This window comes from Salmo trutta, chromosome 15 (assembly GCF_901001165.1).
Source record: "Salmo trutta chromosome 15, fSalTru1.1, whole genome shotgun sequence".
Classification (NCBI taxonomy): domain Eukaryota; kingdom Metazoa; phylum Chordata; class Actinopteri; order Salmoniformes; family Salmonidae; genus Salmo; species Salmo trutta.
The window spans coordinates 65,908,408-65,933,065 of NC_042971.1; the positions used below are offsets into that span (position 1 = coordinate 65,908,408).

Consider the following 24,658-nt stretch of genomic DNA (forward strand, 5'->3'; position numbering starts at 1 on the left):
TGAGGAGACTACCTACCATTAAACCTAAGGAGACGACCTACCATTAAACCTGAGGAGACGACCTACCATTAAACCTGAGGAGACTACCTACCATTAAACCTGAGGAGACGACCTACCATTAAACCTGAGGAGACTAACTACCATTAAACCTGAAGAGACGACCTACCATTAAACCTGTGGAGACTACCTACCATTAAACCTGAGGAGACTACCTACCATTAAACATGAGGAGACTACCTACCATTAAACCTGAGGAGACTACCTACCATTAAACCTGAGGAGACTAACTACCATTAAACCTGAAGAGACTACCTACCATTAAACCTAAGGAGACTACCTACCATTAAACATGAGGAGACTACCTACCATTAAACCTGAGGAGACGACCTACCATTAAACCTGAGGAGACTAACTACCATTAAACCTGAGGAGACTACCTACCATTAAACCTGAGGAGACAACCTACCATTAAACCTGAGGAGACTAACTACCATTAAACCTGAGGAGACTAACTACCATTAAACCTGAGGAGACTACCTACCATTAAACCCGAGGAGACTACCTAACATTAAACCTGAGGAGACTACCTACCATTTAACATGAGGAGACTACCTACCATTAAACCTGAGGAGACTACCTACCATTAAACCCGAGGAGACTACCTACCATTAAACCCGAGGAGACTAACTACCATTAAACCTGAGGAGACTACCTACCATTAAACCTGAGGAGACGACCTACCATTAAACCTGAGGAGACGACCTACCATTAAACCTGAGGAGACTACCTACCATTAAACCTAAGGAGACAACCTACCATTAAACCTGAGGAGACGACCTACCATTAAACCTGAGGAGACTACCTACCATTAAACCCGAGGAGACGATCTACCATTTAACATGAGGAGACTACCTACCATTAAACCTGAGGAGACTACCTACCATTAAACCTGAGGAGACTACCTACCATTAAACCTGAGGAGACTACCTACCATTAAACCCGAGGAGACTAACTACCATTAAACCTGAGGAGACGACCTACCATTAAACCTGAGGAGACTACCTACCATTAAACCTGAGGAGACGACCTACCATTAAACCTGAGGAGACTAACTACCATTAAACCTGAAGAGACTACCTACCATTAAACCTGTGGAGACTACCTACCATTAAACCTGATGAGACTACCTACCATTAAACATGAGGAGACTACCTACCATTAAACCTGAGGAGACTACCTACCATTAAACCTGAAGAGACTACCTACCATTAAACCCGAGGAGACGACCTAATAGTAATAGTATGTCAGTAATAGTAAATCAGTAATAGTATGTCAGTAATATTATATCAGTAATAGTATGTCAGTATTAGTATATCAGTAATAGTATATCAGTAATAGTATGTCAGTATATCAGTAATAGTATATCAGCAATAGTATGTCAGTATATCAGTAATAGTAAATCAGTAATAGTATATCAGTAATAGTATGTCAGTAATAGTATATCAGTAATCGTATGTCAGTAATAGTATGTCAGTATATCAGTAATAGTATGTCAGAAATAGTATGTCAGTAATAGTATGTCAGTATATCAGTAATAGTATGTCAGTAATAGTGTGTCAGTATATCAGTAATAGTATATAAGTAACAGTATGTCAGTAATAGTATGTCAGTATATGAGTAATAGTATATCAGTAACAGTATGTCAGTAATAGTGTGTCAGTATATCAGTAATAGTATATCAGTAACAGTATTTCAGTAATACTATGTCAGTATATCAGTAATAGCATGTTAGTAATAGTATGTCATTATATCAGTAATAGTATATCAGTAATAGTATATCAGTTATAGTATATCAGTAATAGTATGTCAGTAATAGTATGTCAGTAATAGTAAATCAGTAATAGTATGTCAGTAATATTATGTCAGTATGTCAGTAATAGTATATCAGTAATAGTATGTCAGTATTAGTATATCAGTAATAGTATATAAGCAATAGTATGTCAGTAATAGTATATCAGTAATAGTATATCAGTAATATTATATCAGTAATATTATATCAGTAATAGTATGTCAGTAATGGTATATCAGTAATAGTATGTCAGTATATAAGTAATAGTATATCAGCAATAGTATGTCAGTATATCAGTAATAGTAAATCAGTAATAGTATATCAGTAATAGTATGTCAGTAACAGTATATCAGTAATAGTATGTCAGTAATAGTATGTCAGTATATCAGTAATAGTATATCAGTAACAGTATGTCAGTAATACTATGTCAATATATCAGTAATAGTATGTCAGAAATAGTATGTCAGTAATAGTATGTCAGTATATCAGTAATAGTATATCAGTAACAGTATGTCAGTAATAGTGTGTCAGTATATAAGTAATAGTATATCAGTAACAGTATGTCAGTAATACTATGTCAGTATATCAGTAATAGCATGTTAGTAATAGTATGTCATTATATCAGTAATAGTATATCAATAATAGTATATCAGCAATAGTATGTCAGTAATAGTATGTCAGTAATAGTATATCAGTAATAGTATGTCAGTAATACTATGTCAGTATATCAGTAATAGCATGTTAGTAATAGTATGTCATTATATCAGTAATAGTATATCAGTAATAGTATATCAGTAATAGTATGTCAGTAATAGTATGTCAGTAATAGTATATCAGTAATAGTATGTCAGTAATAGTATGTCAGTATATCAGTAATAGTATATCAGTAACAGTATGTCAGTAATACTATGTCAATAATAGTATGTCAGTAATAGTATGTCAATATATCAGTAATAGTATGTCAGAAATAGTATGTCAGTAATAGTATGTCAGTATATCAGTAATAGTATATCAGTAACAGTATGTCAGTAATAGTGTGTCAGTATATCAGTAATAGTATATCAGTAATAGTATATCAGTAATAGTATGTCAGTATATCAGTAATAGTATATATCAGCAATAGTATGTCAGTAATAGTATATCAGTAATAGTATGTCATTATATCAGTAATAGTATATCAGTAATAGTATATCAGTAATAGTATATCAGTAATAGTATGTCAGTAATAGTATGTCAGTAATAGTAAATCAGTAATAGTATGTCAGTAATATTATGTCAGTATGTCAGTAATAGTATATCAGTAATAGTATGTCAGTATTAGTATATCAGTAATAGTATATAAGTAATAGTATGTCAGTAATAGTATATCAGTAATAGTATATCAGTAATATTATATCAGTAATAGTACGTCAGTAATAGTATATCAGTAATAGTATGTCAGTATGTCAGTAATAGTATATCAGTAATAGTATATCAGTAATAGTATGTCAGTATATAAGTAATAGTATATCAGCAATAGTATGTCAGTATATCAGTAATAGTAAATCAGTAATAGTATATCAGTAATAGTATGTCAGTAATAGTATGTCAGTAATAGTATATCAGTAATAGTATGTCAGTAATAGTATGTCAGTATATCAGTAATAGTATATCAGTAAAAGTATGTCAGTAATACTATGTCAATATATCAGTAATAGTATGTCAGAAATAGTATGTCAGTAATAGTATGTCAGTATATCAGTAATAGTATATCAGTAACAGTATGTCAGTAATACTATGTCAGTATATCAGTAATAGCATGTTAGTAATAGTATGTCATTATATCAGTAATAGTATATCAGTAATAGTATATCAGTAATAGTATATCAGTAATAGTATGTCAGTAATAGTATGTCAGTAATAGTAAATCAGTAATAGTATGTCAGTAAAATTATGTCAGTATGTCAGTAATAGTATATCAGTAATAGTATGTCAGTAATAGTATATCAGTAATAGTATGTCAGTAATAGTAAATCAGTAATACTATATCAGTAATAGTATGTCAGTAATAGTATATCAGTAATAGTATATCAGTAATAGTATGTCAGTATGTCAGTAATAGTATATCAGTAATAGTATATCAGTAATAGTATGTCAGTATATGAGTAATAGTATATCAGCAATAGTATGTCAGTATATCAGTAATAGTAAATCAGAAATAGTATATCAGTAATAGTATGTCAGTAATAGTATGTCAGTAATAGTATATCAGTAATAGTATGTCAGTAATAGTATGTCAGTATATCAGTAATAGTATATCAGTAACAGTATGTCAGTAATACTATGTCAATATATCAGTAATAGTATGTCAGAAATAGTATGTCAGTAATAGTATTTCAGTATATCAGTAATAGTATATCAGTAACAGTATGTCAGTAATAGTGTGTAAGTATATCAGTAATAGTATATTAGTAACAGTATGTCAGTAATACTATCTCAGTATATCAGTAATATCATGTTAGTAATAGTATGTCATTATATCAGTAATAGTATATCAGTAATAGTATATCAGTAATAGTATGTCAGTAATAGTATGTCAGTAATAGTAAATCAGTAATAGTATGTCAGTAATATTATGTCAGTATGTCAGTAATAGTATATCAGTAATAGTATGTCAGTAATAGTATATCAGTAATAGTATTTCAGTAATAGTATGTCAGTAATAGTAAATCAGTAATACTATATCAGTAATAGTATGTCAGTATTAGTATATCAGTAATAGTATATCAGTAATAGTATGTCAGTAATAGTATGTCAGTAATAGTAAATCAGTAATAGTATGTCAGTAATAGTATATCAGTAATAGTATATCAGTAATAGTATATCAGTATTAGTATATCAGTAATAGTATATCAGTAATAGTATGTCAGTATGTCAGTAATAGTATATCAGTAATAGTATGTCAGTAATAGTATGTCAGTATTAGTATATCAGTAATAGTATATCAGTAATAGTATGTCAGTAATAGTATATCAGTAATAGTATATCAGTAATATTATATCAGTAATATTATATCAGTAATATTATGTCAGTAATAGTATATCAGTAATAGTATATCAGTAATATTATATCAGTAATAGTATGTCATTATTAGTATATCAGTAATAGTATATCAGTAATAGTAAATCAGTAATAGTATGTCAGTAATAGTATATCAGTAATAGTATGTCAGTATTAGTATATCAGTAATAGTATATCAGTAATAGTATGTCAGTATAACACTAATAGTATATCAGCAATAGTATGTCAGTATATCAGTAATAGTAAATCAGTAATAGTATATCAGTAATAGTATGTCAGTAATAGTATGTCAGTAATAGTATATCAGTAATAGTATGTCAGTAATAGTATGTCAGTATATCAGTAATAGTATATCAGTAACAGTATGTCAGTAATACTATGTCAATATATCAGTAATAGTATGTCAGTAATAGTATGTTAGTAATAGTATGTCAGTATATCAGTAATAGTATGTCAGTAATAGTATGTCAGTAATAGTGTGTCAGTATATCAGTAATACATTCACATGGAAAAGTCCACAGACCCACTCCAAAAGGCTTTCGGAGCCATCATCGACTCAGTGGGTTTTGTCCAACATGTCTCTGGACCTACTCACTGCCACAGTCATACTCTGGACCTAGTTTTGTCCCATGGAATAAATGTTGTGGATCTTAATGTTTTTCCTCATAATCCTGGATTATCGGACCACCATTTTATTGCGTTTACAATTGCGACAAATAATCTGCTCAGACCCCAACCAAGGAAGATTAAAAGTCGTGCTATAAATTCTCAGACAACCCAAAGATTCCTTGATGCCCTTCCAGACTCCCTCTGCCTACCCAAGGACGTCAGAGGACAAGAATCAGTTAACCACCTAACCGAGGAACTCAATTCAACCTTGCGCAATACCCTAGATGCAGTTGCACCCCTAAAAATTAAAAACATCTGTCATAAGAAACTAGCTCCCTGGTATACAGAAAATACACGAGCTCTGAAGCAAGCTTCCAGAAAATTGGAACGGAAATGGCGCCACACTAAACTGGAAGTCTTCCGACTAGCTTGGAAAGACAGTACCGTGCAGTATCGAAGAGCCCTCACTGCTGCACGATCATCCTATTTTTCCAACTTAATTGAGGAAAATAAGAACAATCCGAAATTTCTTTTTGACACTGTCGCAAAGCTAACTAAAAAGCAGCATTCGCAAATGGAGGATGGCTTTCACTTCAGCAGTAATAAATTTATGAACTTTTTTGAGGAAAAGATCATGATCATTAGAAAGCAAATTACGGACTCCTCTTTAAATCTGGGTATTCCTCCAGGGCTTCATTGTCCAGAGTCTGCACAACTCTGCCAGGACCTTGGCTCAAGGGAGATACTAAAGTGTTTTAGTACTATATCTCTTGACACAATGATGAAAATAATCATGGCCTCCAAACCCTCAAGCTGCATACTGGACCCTATTCCAACTAAACTACTGAAAGAGCTGCTTCCTGTGCTTGGCCCTCCTATGTTGAACATAATAAACGGCTCTCTATCCACCGGATGTGTACCAAGCTCACTAAAAGTGGCAGTAATAAAGCCTCTCTTGAAAAAGCCGAATCTTGACCCAGAAATTATAAAAAACTATCGGCCTATATCGAATCTTCCATTCCTCTCAAAAATTTTAGAAAAAGTTGTTGCGCAGCAACTCACTGCCTTCCTGAAGACAAACAATGTATACGAAACGCTTCAGTCTGGTTTTAGACCCCATCATAGCACTGAGACTGCACTTGTGAAGGTGGTAAATGACCTTTTAATGACGTCAGACCGAGGCTCTGCATCTGTCCTCATGCTCCTAGATCTTAGTGCCGCTTTTGATACCATCGATCACCACATTCTTTTGGAGAGATTGGAAACCCAAATTGGTCTACATGGACAAGTTCTGGCCTGGTTTAGATCTTATCTGTCGGAAAGATATCAGTTTGTCTCTGTGAATGGTTCGTCCTCTGACAAATCAATTGTAAATTTCGGTGTTCCTCAAGGTTCCGTTCTAGGACCACTATTGTTTTCACTATACATTTTACCTCTTGGGGATGTCATTCGAAAACATAATGTTAAATTTCACTGCTATGCGGACGACACACAGCTGTACATTTCAATGAAACATGGTGAAGCCCCAAAATTGCTCTCGCTAGAAGCCTGTGTTTCAGACATAAGGAAGTGGATGGCTGCAAATTTTCTACTTTTAAACTCGGACAAAACAGAGATGCTTGTCCTAGGTCCCAAGAAACAAAGAGATCTTCTGTTGAATCTGACAATTAATCTGGATGGTTGTACAGTCGTCTCAAATAAAACTGTGAAGGACCTCGGCGTTACTCTGGACCCTGATCTCTCTTTTGAAGAACATATCAAGACTGCTTCAAGGACAGCTTTTTTCCATCTACGTAACATTGCAAAAATCAGAAACTTTCTGTCCAAAAATGACGCAGAAAAATTAATCCATGCTTTTGTTACTTCTAGGCTCGACTACTGCAATGCTCTACTTTCCGGCTACCCGGATAAAGCACTAAACAAACTTCAGTTAGTGCTAAATACGGCTGCTAGAATCCTGACTAGAACCAAAAAATTTGATCATATTACTCCAGTGCTAGCTTCCCTACACTGGCTTCCTGTTAAGGCAAGGGCTGATTTCAAGGTTTTACTGCTAACCTACAAAGCATTACATGGGCTTGCTCCTACCTATCTTTCCGATTTGGTCCTGCCGTACATACCTACACGTACGCTACGGTCACAAGACGCAGGCCTCCTAATTGTCCCTAGAATTTCTAAGCAAACGGCTGGAGGTAGGGCTTTCTCCTATAGAGCTCCATTTTTATGGAATGGTCTGCCTACCCATGTGAGAGACGCAGACTCAGTCTCAACCTTTAAGTCTTTACTGAAGACTTATCTCTTCAGTAGGTCCTATGATTAAGTATAGTCTGGCCCAGGAGTGTGAAGGTGAACGGAAAGGCTGGAGCAACGAACCGCCCTTGCTGTCTCTGCCTTGTCGGTTCCCCTCTTCCCACTGGGATTCTCTGCCTCTAACCCTTTTACAGGGGCTGAGTCACTGACTTACTGGTGTTCTTCCATGCCGTCCATGGGAGGGGTGCGTCACTTGAGTAGGTTGAGCCACTGACGTGGTCTTCCTGTCTGGGTTGGCGCCCCCCCCTTGGGTTGTGCCGTGGCGGACATCTTTGTGGGCTATACTCGGCCTTGTCTTCGGACGGTAAGTTGGTGGTTGTGGATATCCCTCTAGTGGTGTGGGGGCTGTGCTTTGGCAAAGTGGGTGGGGTTATATCCTGCCTGTTTGGCCCTGTCCGGGGGTATCATCGGATGGGGCCACAGTGTCTTCTGATCCCTCCTGTCTCAGCCTCCAGTATTTATGCTGCAGTAGTTTATGTGTCGGGGGGCTAGGGTCAGTCTGTTACATCTGGAGTATTCTCTTGTCTTATCCGGTGTCCTGTGTGAATGTAAATATGCTCTCTCTAATTCTCTCTTTCTTTCTTTCTCTCTTTCTCTCGGAGGACCTGAGCCCTAGGACTACCTGGCATGATGACTCCTTGCTGTCCCCAGTCCACCTGGCCATGCTGCTGCTCCAGTTTCAACTGTTCTGCCTGCGGCTACGGAACCCTGACCTGTTCACCGGACGTGCTTGTTGCACCCTCGACAATTACTATGATTATTATTATTTGACCATGCTGGTCATTTACGAACATTTTAACATCTTGACCATGTTCTGTTATAATATCCACCCGGCACAGCCAGAAGAGGACTGGCCACCCCTCATAGCCTGGTTCCTCTCTAGGTTTCTTCCTAGGTTTTTGGCCTTTCTCAGGAGTTTTTCCTAGGGAGTTTTTCCCAGCCACCGTGCTTCTTTCACATGCATTGCTTGCTGTTTGGGGTTTTAGGCTGGGTTTCTGTACAGCACTTTGAGATTTCAGCTGATGTACGAAGGGCTATATAAATAAATTTGATTTGATTTGATTTAATAGTATATCAGTAGCAGTATGTCAGTAATAGCATGTTAGTAATAGTATGTCATTATATCAGTAATAGTATGTCAGTAATAGTGTATCAGTAATAGTATATCAGTAACAGTATGTCAGCAATACTATGTCAGTATATCAGTAATAGCATGTTAGTAATAGTATGTCATTATATCAGTAATAGTATATCAGTAATAGTATGTCAGTAATATTATGTCAGTATGTCAGTAATAGTAAATCAGTAATAGTATGTCAGTAATAGTATATCAGTAATAGTATATCAGTAATAGTATGTCAGTAATAGTATCTCAGTAATAGTAAATCAGTAATAGTATATCAGTAATAGTATATCAGTAATAGTATATCAGTAATAGTATGTCAGTAATAGTATATCAGTAATAGTATATCAGTAATAGTATGTCAGCATGTCAGTAATAGTATATCAGTAATAGTGTGTCAGTAATAGTTTATCAGTAATAGTATGTCAGTAATATTATATCAGTAATAGTGTGTCAGTATTAGTATATCAGTAATAGTATATCAGTAATAGTATGTCAGTAATAGTATGTCAGTAATAGTAAATCAGTAATAGTATGTCAGTAATAGTATGTCAGTAATAGTATATCAGTAATAGTATGTCAGTAATAGTATATCAGTAATAGTATGTCAGTAATAGTATGTCAGTAATAGTATATCAGTAATAGTATGTCAGTAATAGTAGATCAGTAATAGTACATCAGTATAACAGTAATAGTATATCAGTAATAGTATGTCAGTAATATGTCAGTAATAGTATGTATGTATGTGTATATATATATATACACTGCTCAAAAAAATAAAGGGAACACTTAAACAACACATCCTAGATCTGAATGAAATAAATAATCTTATTAAATACTTTTTTCTTTACATAGTTGAACGTGCTGACAACAAAACCACACAAAAATAATCAATAGAAATCCAATTGATCAACCCATGGAGGTCTGGATTTGGAGTCACACTCAAAATTAAAGTGGAAAACCACACTACAGGCTGATCCAACTTTGATGTAATGTCCTTAAAACAAGTCAAAATGAGGCTCAGTAGTGTGTGTGGCCTCCACGTGCCTGTATGACCTCCCTATAACGCCTGGGCATGCTCCTGATGAGGTGGCGGATGGTCTCCTGAGGGATCTCCTCCCAGACCTGGACTAAAGCATCCGCCAACTCCTGGACAGTCTGTGGTGCAACGTGGCGTTGGTGGATGGAGCGAGACATGATGTCCCAGATGTGCTCAATTGGATTCAGGTTTGGGGAACGGGAGGGCCAGTCCATAGCATCAATGCCTTCCTCTTGCAGGAACTGCTGACACACTCCAGCCACATGAGGTCTAGCATTGTCTTGCATTAGGAGGAACCCAGGGCCAACCGCACCAGCATATGGTCTCACAAGGGGTCTGAGGATCTCATCTCGGTACCTAATGGCAGTCAGGCTACCTCTGGCGAGCACATGGAGGGCTGTGCGGCCCCCCAAAGAAATGCCACCCCACACCATGACTGACCCACCGCCAAACCGGTCATGCTGGAGGATGTTGCAGGCAGCAGAACGTTCTCCACAGCGTCTCCAGACTGTCACGTCTGTCACATGTGCTCAGTGTGAGCCTGCTTTCATCTGTGAAGAGCACAGGGCGCCAGTGGCGAATTTGCCATTCTTGGTGTTCTCTGGCAAATGCCAAACATCCTGCACGGTGTTGGGCTGTAAGCACAACCCCCACCTGTGGACGTCGGGCCCTCATACCACCCTCATGGAATCTGTTTCTGACCGTTTGAGCAGACACATGCACATTTGTGGCCTGCTGGAGGTCATTTTGCAGGGCTCTGGCAGTGCTCCTCCTGCTCCTCCTTGCACAAAGGCGGAGGTAGCGGTCCTGCTGCTGGGTTGTTGCCCTCCTACGGCCTCCTCCACGTCTCCTGATGTACTGGCCTGTCTCCTGGTAGCGCCTCCATGCTCTGGACACTACGCTGACAGACACAGCAAACCTTCTTGCCACAGCTCGCATTGATGTGCCATCCTGGATAAGCTGCACTACCTGAGCCACTTGTGTGGGTTGTAGACTCCGTCTCATGCTACCACTAGAGTGAAAGCACCGCCAGCATTCAAAAGTGACCAAAACATCAGCCAGGAAGCATAGGAACTGAGAAGTGGTCTGTGGTCAACACCTGCAGAACCACTCCTTTATTGGGGGTGTCTTGCTAATTGCCTATAATTTCCACCTGTTGTCTATTCCATTTGCACAACAGCATGTGAAATGTATTGTCAATCAGTGTTGCTTCCTAAGTGGACAGTTTGATTTCACAGAAGTGTGATTGACTTGGAGTTACATTGTGTTGTTTAAGTGTTCCCTTTATTTTTTTGAGCAGTGTATATCAGTAATAGTATATCAGTAATAGTATGTCAGTAATAGTATGTCAGTAATAGTATATCAGTAATAGTATGTCAGTAATAGTATATCAGTAATAGTATGTAAGTAATAGTATATCAGTAATAGTATGTCAGTAATAGTATATCAGTAATAGTATATCAGTAATAGTATGTAAGTAATAGTATATCAGTAATAGTATATCAGTAATAGTATATCAGTAATAGTATGTAAGTAATAGTATATCAGTAATAGTATATCAGTAATAATATATCAGTAATAGTATGTCAGTAATAGTATATCAGTAATAGTATATCAGTAATAATATATCAGTAATAGTATATCAGTAATACTATGTCAATATATCAGTAATAGTATGTCAGTAATAGTATATCAGTAATAATATGTCAGTAATAGTATATCAGTAATAGTATGTCAGTAATAGTATATCAGTAATAGTATATCAGTAATAGTATGTAAGTAATAGTATTTCAGTAATAGTATATCAGTAATAATATATCAGTAATAGTATATCAGTAATAATATATCAGTAATAGTATATCAGTAATAATATATCAGTAATAGTATGTCAGTATGTCAGTAATAGTATATCAGTAATAGTATGTCAGTAATAGTATATCAGTAATAGTATATCAGTAATAGTATATCAGTAATAGTATATCAGTAATTTGTACTGTGGTGCTTTAATTTTTAGAGCTAGTGTACAGTACTGTATGAGAGAGACAGAGAGAGACAGAGAGAGCTGAAGGACATGGGCACAGAGGGGAAGGCCAAGCTTCATCCCCATGCCAACGACAGGCCAAGTTCTATCTCCATGCCAACGACAGGCCAAGTTATGTCCCCGTGCCAACAACACATGACAGGAAACAGGACTGAGGAAGGTGGATGTTCAGAATTCCAAAGTAAAGCTGTATTTACTCAGAGCACATTTGAAGAGTAACTCACAAAATTTTTCATCCTCAAATTATATATTCTATATTATAAACTGGGTGGTTCGAGCCCTGAGTGCTGATTGGCTGACAGCCATGGTATATCAGAGCGTATACCACGGGCATGACAAAACATGTATTTTTACTGCTCTAATTACGTTGGTAACCTGTTTATAATAGCAATAAGCCACCTCAGGGGTTTGTGATATATGGCCAATATACCACGGCTAAGGTGTTTGTCCTGGCACTCCGCGTTGCGTCGTGCATAAGAACAGCCCTTAGCAGTGTTATATTGGCCATACACCACACCTCCTCGGGCCTTATTGGTTAATTATTTACCTGATGACACCCGTGTAGGTTGGAATCTCTTACATAGGAGTATGATCCTCTCTCCGTTTTACCTGGGTAGAGAGAAGACAGGAAGTGTTAAAAAATGAACAATCCTTTTTCCTCAACAATGCGACGGAAAAACTTCTAAAATCCAACATATCTTGTACAAAACTTTAAAGCTAGATGATTCTGCATTTAAATAAGTGAGTTTCATGTGTGGAAAATTATAAGCCTCAAGCCTACAGTATGAAACAATGTATGGCTGTACCGGAGGTTTATGAGGTATCATCATAACACAACAAAGCCCCAACAGGAAAGACAGAGACGGCCCAAACCCCAACCAACATCATATAATAATAGCTTTGTGACATGGTTCTCTAGCTCTGCTGTGTTTAACATAGAAAATATGCTATCATACTTCAGCATTACATTTCCAGGCAGCACTATACCACCAAACAGACATCTGCAATGCTACAGAAACTCTCTCACGCACAGACACAGACACACACACACACACACACACACACACACACACACACACACACACACACACACACACACACACACACACACACACACACACACACACACACACACACACACACACACACACACACACACACACAAACAGTGTATTTTGTGCTATAAGATCTGGGTCCTCACGTTTACATCTTAAGACGTTTGTGTAATGTATGAAATAAAGTATAAAGTATATATACTGAACAAAAATATAAACTCAACATGTAAAGTGTTGGTCCCATGTTTCATGAGCTGAAATAAAAGATCCCAGAAATGTTCCATACGCACAAAAAGCTTATTTCTCTCAAATGTTGTGCACAAATTAGTTTACATCCTTGTTAGTGAGCATTTCTCCTTTGCCAAGATAATCCATCCACCTGACAGGTGTGGCATATCAATACGCTGGTTAAACAACATGATCATTACACAGGTGCACCTTGTGCTGGGGACAATAAAAGGCCACTTTAAAATGTGCAGTTGTGTCACACAATGCCACAGATGTGTCATGTTTTCAGGGAGCGTGCAATTTGCATGCCGACTGCAGGAATGTCAACCAGAGCTGTGGCCAGAGAATTTAATGTTCATTTCTATACCATATGCTGCCTCCAACGTCGTTTTAGAGAATTTGTCCAACCGGCCTCACAACCTTGTCCAATGACAACATCCTCCCAGCACCTAGCTAGCTAACTAACGTTAGCTAACGTTAGGCTCTGTGTATTTAGCTTGCTAAATACATAGCTACATAAATAGATAAGATTTATGTATTATCCACGTATTATGTATTATCCACATTATGACTGACTTGTGATCATTGTCCATGTTAGTTGGATAGCGTTGACATTTCCAGCCCCTGGTTACATTCGTCCGTTTTTTTTGTCCAAAATATTGAGTCATTGAAAATGAAAAATGGGGAGCTCGAACGGCTGGATGGAAGCAAACAATGTACCAGACCAGCTGTGAATTACAACCTGATAGCAATATGTTTTGGACTACAAAGAAATGTATTGGTGAATTTATATGAATCATGCATTGAACTACATCCATCTATTCTACCAACAATGCCTTAATGTAGGTCACTAAACGTTGAGTCACATTGAACCTGTTTTTAAAACATCTAATAAAGTTAGTGTTGCGACATAAAACTGGAAATTTGATATTTTTTTTTACTACTATGATGATTGTCTGTTTGTTTCATATCTGCAAAAGTAGTTAAAACACTTATCAGTTCCACTTTAAGGGACAACCAAGTAGCCATGTAACATTATATAGTGACGGGTTCAAACTGGACAAGGAGAGGACTAACACTCCAGTTCTCAACACACACACACCAATAATAGTAGTTCATTATAGGGCCAGACCATGGTAGGCTGGATTACAGATATATCAGATCATGGTAGGCTGGATTACAGATATATCAGATCATGGTAGGCTGGATTACAGATATACCAGACCATGGTTGGCTGGATTACAGATATACCAGACCATGGGTGACTGGATTACAGATATACCAGACCATGGTAGGCTGGATTACAGATATACCAGACCATGGTTGGCTGGATTACAGATATACCAGACCATGGTAGGCTGGATTACAGATATACCAGACCATGGTTGGCTGGATTACAGATATACCAGATCATGGTAGGCTGGATTACAGATATACCAGATCATGGTAGGCTGGATTACAGATATACCAGACCATGGTAGACTGGATTACAGATATACCAGACCATGGGTAGCTGGATTGCAGATATACCAGACCATGGGTAGCTGGATTACAGATATACCAGACCATGGTAGGCTGGATTACAGATATACCAGACCATGGGTAGCTGGATTGCAGATATACCAGACCATGGGTAGCTGGATTACAGATATACCAGACCATGGTAGGCTGGATTACAGATATACCAGACCATGGGTAGCTGGATTACAGATATACCAGACCATGGGTAGCTGGATTACAGATATACCAGACCATGGTTGGCTGGATTACAGCTATACCAGACCATCGTAGGCTGGATTACAGATATACCAGACCATGGTAGGCTGGATTACAGATATACCAGACCATGGTAGGCTGGATTACAGATTACAGATATACCAGACCATGGTAGGCTGGATTACAGATATACCAGACCATGGTAGGCTGGATTACAGATATACCAGACCATGGTAGGCTGGATTACAGATATACCAGACCATGGTAGGCTGGATTACAGATATACCAGACCATGGTAGGCTGGATTACAGATTACAGATATACCAGACCATGGTAGGCTGGATTACAGATATACCAGACCATGGTAGGCTGGATTACAGATATACCAGACCATGGTAGGCTGGATTACAGATATACCAGACCATGGGTAGCTGGATTACAGATATACCAGACCATGGTAGGCTGGATTACAGATATACCAGATCATGGTAGGCTGGATTACAGATTACAGATATACCAGATCATGGTAGGCTGGATTACAAATATACCAGACCATGGTAGGCTAGATAACAGTTTCCAGCTTTCAAACCGTCCTCAGATCAGTTTTGCATGGCCAGCCTCAGACAACTTCCAGCTGTAGCCTACTAAATTGGCACACACACAAAAATGTCCCGTCCCCCCCACACACACATACACAGTAAAACACACACTGTACACACACACCGTACACAAGCAGACACTGTACTCACACACAAAAACACCGTACACATAGACACACGCCCTAAACGCACACAAACACGCCATACAGACGCTGTACACACAACACACAACACACAAACACGCCATACAGACGCTGTACACACAACACACAACACACAAACACGCCATACAGACGCTGTACACACAACACACAACACACAAACACGCCATACAGACGCTGTACACACAACACACAACACACAAACACGCCATACAGACGCTGTACACACAACACACAACACACAACACACAAACACGCCATACAGACGCTGTACACACAACACACAACACACAACACACAATGACGACATGCGCCTCCGGTGTACACTTCGAGGAGTTGCTATCCCTTCTGATTTGACGTTGTACTGTATGTGCCTCAGGCAAACATCATGACATAACTGTTGAGAACATAATGAAATAACTGTTGAGAACATAATTCAAAAACGGTTGAGAACATAATGAAATAACTGTTGAGAACATAATGAAATATCTGTTGAGAACATAATGACATATCTGTTGAGAACATAATGAAATAACTGTTGAGAACATAATTCAAAAACTGTTGAGAACATAATGAAATAACTGTTGAGAACATAATGAAATAACTGTTGAGAACATAATGACATATCTGTTGAGAACATAATGAAATAACTGTTGAGAACATAATGAAATAACTGTTGAGAACATAATGACATAACTGTTGAGAACATAATGAAATAACTGTTGAGAACATAACGACATAACTGTTGAGAACATAATGAAATAACTGTTGAGAACATCATGAAATATCTGTTTTGAACATAACGACATAACTGTTGAGAACATAATGTCATAACTGTTGAGAACATAATGAAACAACTGTTGAGAACATAATGAAATATCTGTTGAGAACATAATGAAATATCTGTTGAGAACATAACAACATAACTGTTGAGAACATAATGTCATAACTGTTGAGAACATAATGAAATAACTGTTGAGAACATAACGACATAACTGTTGAGAACATAATGAAATATCTGTTGAGAACATAACAACATAACTGTTGAGAACATAATGAAATAACTGTTGAGAACATAATGAAATAAATATCTGTTGAGAACATCATGAAATATCTGTTGAGAAATGGACCTCTGCCCTCTTAAAAACTTTGAACACTATTTAGTTATTAACATTAGTAAAAGTAACATAAATACACAAAAAAACTAATTCTACAAATAAAACTAGAGAAACCTTGTTCTTAATGCTGCATAACACACAAAAAAAGAATGTAACTAAAACGCGTGTTGTATCACCTACAACACAGATGGTTAACTAATACATGTTTGATTAAGAACATTCATGTTCCTGTCATCAATACAACTAAATGTTAGTTCCACATTTCACAATGTCTGTCCTCCATCCTCAGTGGCGTCACAGCGAGGCTCACGTGGCTGTTAGTCCCTACGTAATATAGTTATTTTGACCTTTTCAACCTGTCATCTCCCAAGCACTCGAGAGCACGCATACAACAAGCAAAAATCCCTGGTATTTCATTTAGTTGTAAGAGTATAACTAAGGATTTAAAGATTGGAATTTACAAGAGACGAGAGTAGCAATAGGACAAGGTCAGAGAGGAGGTCACGACCTGCGGCACATACACTCTACATCCTGCTGGATACACACGGACACGCACGCACGCACACACACATACACACACACACACACTGACGTATGCACACACACACACACACAAACACACAGACACACAGACGTACGCACACACACACACAGACGTACGCACACACACACACACTGACGTATGCACACACACACACACACACACACACACGCACGATGGAGAGCGACAGAGTTTAGCCTAGTTTAATCTTAACGTGTTTGAAATACTGTATAATATAAACATCATTAATTGGGAGCTAAAGGTGTTTTTCTATAAATCTAATAAATGCTGGATTTCTAGAAATAACCCCAGTACACTGACGTTTCAGAACAAACAGGAAGAAGATGCTCGGTGGGAACAATGTTCTTTTTCACAGGTCTTGTTTTCTTCCAGAGGTCTTGTTGAGACATTTCGTTTAGGTCACCTCTCTGCAGAACACCAAATTCCTGATCATCTACTGAACTGAACTGGGAAGCAGGAAGTAAACATGAAGTCCATTACAGGGCTGGGGCCTGTGCACAGACACACACACACACAGACACACAGACACACACACACACACACACACACACACACACACACACACACACACACACACACACACACACACACACACACACAGCTGTGGAGGAGCAATACTGTTGTGAAATGAAGCTCATGCATTGACAACAAATGTCTAAATACAGGAAGGAAAATGATTAAACAGCTATGGAGAGGTAGGATATTTTGTACGTGAATAATTGAAACCAATGTTTAGATAGTGGACCCGCTTCAAAAAGCTAATTTCATTTACAGCAGTATGATTTCTGTCATTTACTGCAGATTCACAACGGTACTACAAGTTGTTTAGTGTATATTGGGCGGCAGGTGGAGCGCTGGGCCAGTCACCGAAAGGTCGTTGGATCGAATTCCCGAGCTGGCTAGGTGAAAAATCTGTCGCTGTGCCCTTGAGCAAGGCACTTAACCCTAATTGCTCTTGTAAGTAACTACAATGTTGTTGATCCATCCTCAGTTTTCTCCTTTTACAGCTATTAAACTCTGTAACTGTTTTTAAGTCACCATTAGTCTCGTGGTGAAGTCCTGGGGTGGTTTCCTTCCTCTCCGGCAACTGAGTTAGGAAGGACGCCTGTATCGTTGTAGTGACTGAGTGTATTGATACACCATCCAACGTGTAATGAATAACTTCACCATGCTCAAAGGGATATCCAATGTCTGTTTTTTTATTTCTACCCATCTACCAATAGGTGCCCTTTATGAGGCATTGGAAAACATCCCTGGTCTTTGTGGTTGAATCTGTGTTTGAAATTCACTGCTCGACTGAGGGACCTTAGTCATTCAAAAATCATGGTAAACACTATTATTGCACACAGAGTGAGTCCATGTAACTTATTATGTGACTTGTTCAGCACATTTCTACTCCTGTGTTTATTTGGGCTCCTTGCCATAACAAAGGGGTTGACTCAAAACATTTCAACTGTTCATTTGTAATACATTTAAAAAAATAAAAAATAAAATAAAAATCTATTTTAAATAAAGGTTGTAACAAACAAACAAAAGAGGACTAAATGAAGCAGTGTGAATACTTTCTGAAGACCACTGTATATAACATTAGACGGTGTAACAGAGCTATACGGACATGAATTTGTCTCATCAGAGTACTGAATACTAGTGTCTGAATCCTAGTAATGTTCAATATGGCTCCCTATTCCCTAATTAGTGCACTACTTTTGACCAGGGCCCATAGGGAATAAGGAGCCATTTGGGACTCCGACAGAGTGATGATCCATATAGTTCTGTTAGCCCTTCCAGAGGCGTTAATAATGTCTTTTAATTAAACGGTTTAGTCATATTTAATCATAATACAACCATGTCAGGAAGTAAAAAGACAGGTTTAGGGGTTAGAACAGGAAGCTTACTAGACTTGACTTAGGCTGCATACCAACAGAGTCAATGCAGCCTCTATAAACAGTAAATATTCTGACTGTGTTTGAATACCTATACTTGTGTTCGAAATAGTAGACATTTTAGGTAAATGGAAAATATAACGTTTTATAGTATGTGAAATTTTCGGGGAAAATCGAGTGCGCTTTAAATTCCAGGATGTTATACTAATTTTTGGCTTTTCATCTAGTAGTATTCACTGCACACTTTGGAGGAAGAGAATGGTCTGTGTTTGACAACAGCTGATGTTGAGATAAAGGGGACGTGCTGTAGCCAAATGAACAAATAGCGGGAGTCAACACAACTGTATATTACAAGACACATTCTCAGGATGGATGAGCCTCGCTGCTGCTGTTTCTACTCAATGTTCCGTACTTAAGTAGTAGATTTCAGACAGATTTCAGGTTTTATTCTTATTCTCTTCCCCCCCCCTTTATTTACATAAAAAATATATATATTTACTAGCTGAATAACAGCTACAGAAGTATTTTTATTTGTATCTATGTGCTCTAGCTAAACGTCCTCAGGTTCTGCATATTGCTGGTACCACTGCTTCCATGTAGAATGTATTATGTTGGCAAAACAGTATTATTATTTTTTTAATCAACGAAACACAAATGAAATAAAATAAAAAAATCATGTAATAATTTATATGAGTAATCACATTTTATTTGCTAATCAAAGTGTAATACTCTGTAGACTGTTTTAATAAAGAAATGATTAAAAATAGAATAGATAGACCTACTGGTTCCAGCATTAACCAAGTTTATATGACTGTTTTCTTCAACAAACAGTCAACACAACACTGATCAACGTAGAAGTTCTCTCTCTCTCTCTGCCTTCGACGCTGAGCTGTGCCAAGACGCCGTCGTCAGATGTGCCAGTCTGCAAGTCCACGGGCACAGACACAGTACTGTAGCTAGTACCCCCCCAGGGACAGACCCAGATGATGCCCGTGGAGGACCAGGAGGACCAGACTACACCACTGGCATCACACACAACATTTCCCAAATTCCAAGCAATGGAACAATAACCAGTTTCTGAATAGAAAACTGAAGACAGAATTTGGGGGTGTGAAAAGGCATTCCGGTTGTTCAACAACTGACCTTACTGTCAATTCAGGTGAACATTTTTTTTTTTAGTTTACTTTATACTAGAAGGGTAAATAATATTTTAAACACTTAATATCTCTATTACCGACGACAACAATGTTAAGCGACACAAATACAAAGGAAAAGATTCTGTCCTGTTTTACAGCGTATTATGAGGTCTCCCATAATGAACAATCATTTCCAAAATGCTGTCTCTTGACAAGAGCAATTCCTTCAGAAAAATGTAGCTGCTAATATTTTTCATTTCATTTCTTTTTTCTGACAAGAAAACAAAATCCTGAAAGCTTCCTAGTTCTTATTTGCCCTGTACTGAACAAGGACTTCCCTGCTTCAGTATAATCATGTTAGGTATTTGATCTGCCTGTCCCGCTCTTTGGCCCTGGGTCTGAAGGGGGGATTGTGTACCTCTCTCTGTTTCCTTGGTGCCTTGGGTTAGGTTGAGAATATGCAGTTGCCTTGGGTTACCTGGATAGGACTGAGAATGTTTCATGGCCTAAATACAAGATCCTCTAGTCTTCATAGTGAGGCCCTCAAAGCCCCTGGAAAATCACCTTTTACATAAGAAGATGAGGGAAGACTGCACCGAAATGGCAAAAAGACAACGTCCATCGCCTCAGGAAAAAGTGAGAATTTCTGGGAATAAACAAACCCTAGGCTGTACTTTGTGTCGAACTATAACCATTTTGTCTGTGAATGTGGACAGGCTCGGTTTTGTAATTTCAGTTCAATAAAACTTTAAAATAATTACTAATCAACAATTTCAGGTGTAATATATAATTTACAAAAACAATTATAAACTACATTTAGGTATTTCAGACACTGCATACGATACAATGAATCCTCATGTTACCTTCAAAAGAGCTCTATTTCTGAGGTTCAGCATTATATTATATTATCTCTGTACAAAACTATCGTCTTTCTTTGTGGAAATGATTTAGAAAATCTTTCCCTAAAGTGGTTGTACTTAAAATAGACTATTATTACAACAACAACAAAAAAACAGCCATCTATGTGCTCTTAGTTATTTCAGCCTACGTAAACTGTACAAAAAAACAGCCATCTATGTGCTCTTAGTTATTTCAGCCTACGTAAACTGTACAAAAAAACAAAAAAAACAGAGATACAGAGAGATAAAGAGATATTCAAAGAGGACATCAAAATAAACTAACAACTTGCAAATAAAGTTGCTGATAAAAATCCATCAGCAAAAGGCAGATGGTGGAAGCTCCAGACATCTGAAGTGCTGGCTAATGAAAAAAGAAAAGAAAATGAACAGCAACTCCACTCTGAAGGTCTTTTTTGACTTTTTTGAAAATATTTCGTATCATAAAGAACAAAACTGAACCGGGCCAAAAGCAAATGGAGACTGAAAGATGTTTGACAACAGGATCACTAGTTCTAAAAGATGCCAGGTGTTATAGATGGATGCTTCCTCTGTTATTTGCTATAATGTGTGCTGTTTATTTAACCTTTATTTAACTAGGCAAGTGTGAAGGCCTGTTTTCTCTTTGTACTATATAGAATAAACGTCAAATTCTTTCCAATTTAGGTTTCATATATTTTTGGAGGAGGGGATTTTCATATATTTTTGTTGATGGTCAATTATTGAGGAAGCTGATATATTAGTGACTTCAGATTGAGATATAATGAGAAAGATAGTTGATATAATTGGCCGGAAAGAGAGCGTTATAGAATCCTCTACATAAATACAGGAGTGGACATGGCATAAGGACAGGAATGAAATGACAAATAAAAGACTTGGATTGGTCAAGGTTAGTGGTAAAGAGGATGAACCTTAATGAAGTTGGACTTTATTCTGTTTTATTTATTTTTTTATTTTTTGGGGGGAGTCGAAAACCGTGTCACCCGTTATGATTGGATACGGCCTTGAGGTTTATTGTTGAGGCAGAAGAGAAGACTACGCAGTTGTATTTTATCATACGGACATTGGGAGGAAACAGATTGAAACCGTCCTCTAAATAGGATGTGATATCCTCTGGCATATCTTCAGGTTGTATATAAAAACCTAACTAACTCGTATACTGTTCTGTCTGCAGACAAGGTGAGATGGTGTGAAGGGTTAAACCATCTATTCCCGTTTTCACGTGGGGGAGAACAGGAGAACATAGCTGACATGAATCATTCTCAGCAACTCAACCTGTTTCCATGACATCAACGGGCATCCTTCCAGAACTCCCAACAAAGCTTTTGTCCCAAATGGCACCCTCTTTCCCTTTATAGTGCATAGGGCTCTGGTCAGAAAGAGTGCACTATATATAGGGAATAGGGTTCCATAGGGCTCTGGTCTAAAGTAGTACACTATATAGGGAATAGGGTTCCATAGGGCTCTGGTCTAAAGTAGTGCACTATATATAGGGAATAGGGTTCCATAGGGCTCTGGTCTAAAGTAGTGCACTATATATAGGGAATAGGGTTCCATAGGGCTCTGGTCTAAAGTAGTGCCCTATATAGGCAATAGGGTTCCATAGGGCTCTGGTCTAAAGTAGTACACTATATAGGGAATAGGGTTCCATAGGGCTCTGGTCTAAAGTAGTGCACTATATATAGGGAATAGGGTTCCATAGGGCTCTGGTCTAAAGTAGTGCACTATATATAGGGAATAGGGTTCCATAGGGCTCTGGTCTAAAGTAGTGCACTATATAGGGAATAGGGTTCCATAGGGCTCTGGTCTAAAGTAGTGCCCTATATAGGCAATAGGGTTCCATAGGGCTCTGGTCTAAAGTAGTGCCCTATATAGGCAATAGGGTTCCATAGGGCTCTGGTCTAAAGTAGTACACTATATAGGGAATAGGGTTCCATAGGGCTCTGGTCTAAAGTAGTGCACTATATATAGGGAATAGGGTTCCATAGGGCTCTGGTCAGAAGTAGTGCACTATATATAGGGAATAGGGTTCCATAGGGCTCTGGTCTAAAGTAGTGCACTATATATAGGGAATAGGGTTCCATAGGGCTCTGGTCAGAAGTAGTGCACTATATAGGGAATAGGGTTCCATAGGGCTCTGGTCTAAAGTAGTGCACTATATAGGGAATAGGGTTCCATTTGGGCCACAACCAAAGTCTACAAGGTGTTGAGAGAAGCCACGTTCTAAACACACGACTGAAAATCAACAAAGATAATAGTCCTGGTGCATAAACAACGATATTGTCTCTCCTTTGGAAACATTTAGAAACCGTCACATTTTGCGTTTCAAAAATTAATTTTATGAGCAGCCATGAGAAAACCCCCAGCAGACTGATTCCTTGGGAGCACGTCGATATACAAAAATAGATAGAAAAATATATATAAAAATATATAAGGAGGAATAAATAAACTTAACAAGAATGACATCGGAGACACAACTCAACCCGTATAACTATATTTATAGATATAACATTTATAGATTCTGTGATCTGAGGCTCTGCAACATCCCAGGAGGTTTGGTAAAAACCTATTGATGGTAATAACCAGGATGGTGGGCATTCAAATTCACTAACAGCCCTATGAGAGGAGAGAAGAGCTGTGTACTTCTTAGGTTCTTTTCAATGCGCTTGATTACATTCTAGGCAGGGACCCCGATGCAAAACAGGCTTCATTATCCAGACCCCTCCCTCTCCCTCACCCAGGAATCAATAAAACATCCAAGACAAAAACACATACTAACACATATTAACACGTACTAACACGTATACTACAATTACAAATTGAGAAAAAAAAATGTACAAAAAAATGGTAACTTCCACATTTGCGGTAACCCTGGTAAAAATCATTGATAGCATGGCATACACTAGCTTGGCACACACACACACACACACACACAGAGAAAACGACTTGACTTTGTGTGAACGGCTGAGATTATTCATGTCTTTCACATTTTAAGGTTTTCATATTGGTAACAACAACGACAACAAAAAATGTAAGCCAAAATAACCCTTACAAACATTGTTTGACTCAACCAATAACCATCGATAACATAGCCGGTTTGGTTTTGTGTCTGCGAGAGCACTGCCAGTGTGTTTTCAGACAAACCCCGGCCGGCTGAAATGCGGCAGGCACTGCAGATTTTTGTTGGCACGATGTCAATGGTGGCACTGCCAAGCCCTATGGTTAAAGCTATTAAAAAATGCATAAGGATGGCATAAGAGCCCAAATCTTCTC

At 37.9% G+C, this 24,658-nt stretch overlaps 1 protein-coding gene across 1 annotated transcript in view; it reads right to left on the bottom strand.

Annotated features, from left to right (window-relative positions):
- The window catches only part of LOC115148362 (transcription factor 4-like), a 238,281-nt gene that overhangs the window by 33,654 nt on the left and 179,969 nt on the right, over positions 1–24,658 (bottom strand). Inside the window, exon 7 of the mRNA XM_029690272.1 lies at positions 12,579–12,640. Within this exon, the coding sequence (XP_029546132.1) occupies positions 12,579–12,640 (62 nt within the window). The remainder of the gene's footprint in view (positions 1–12,578; positions 12,641–24,658) is intronic.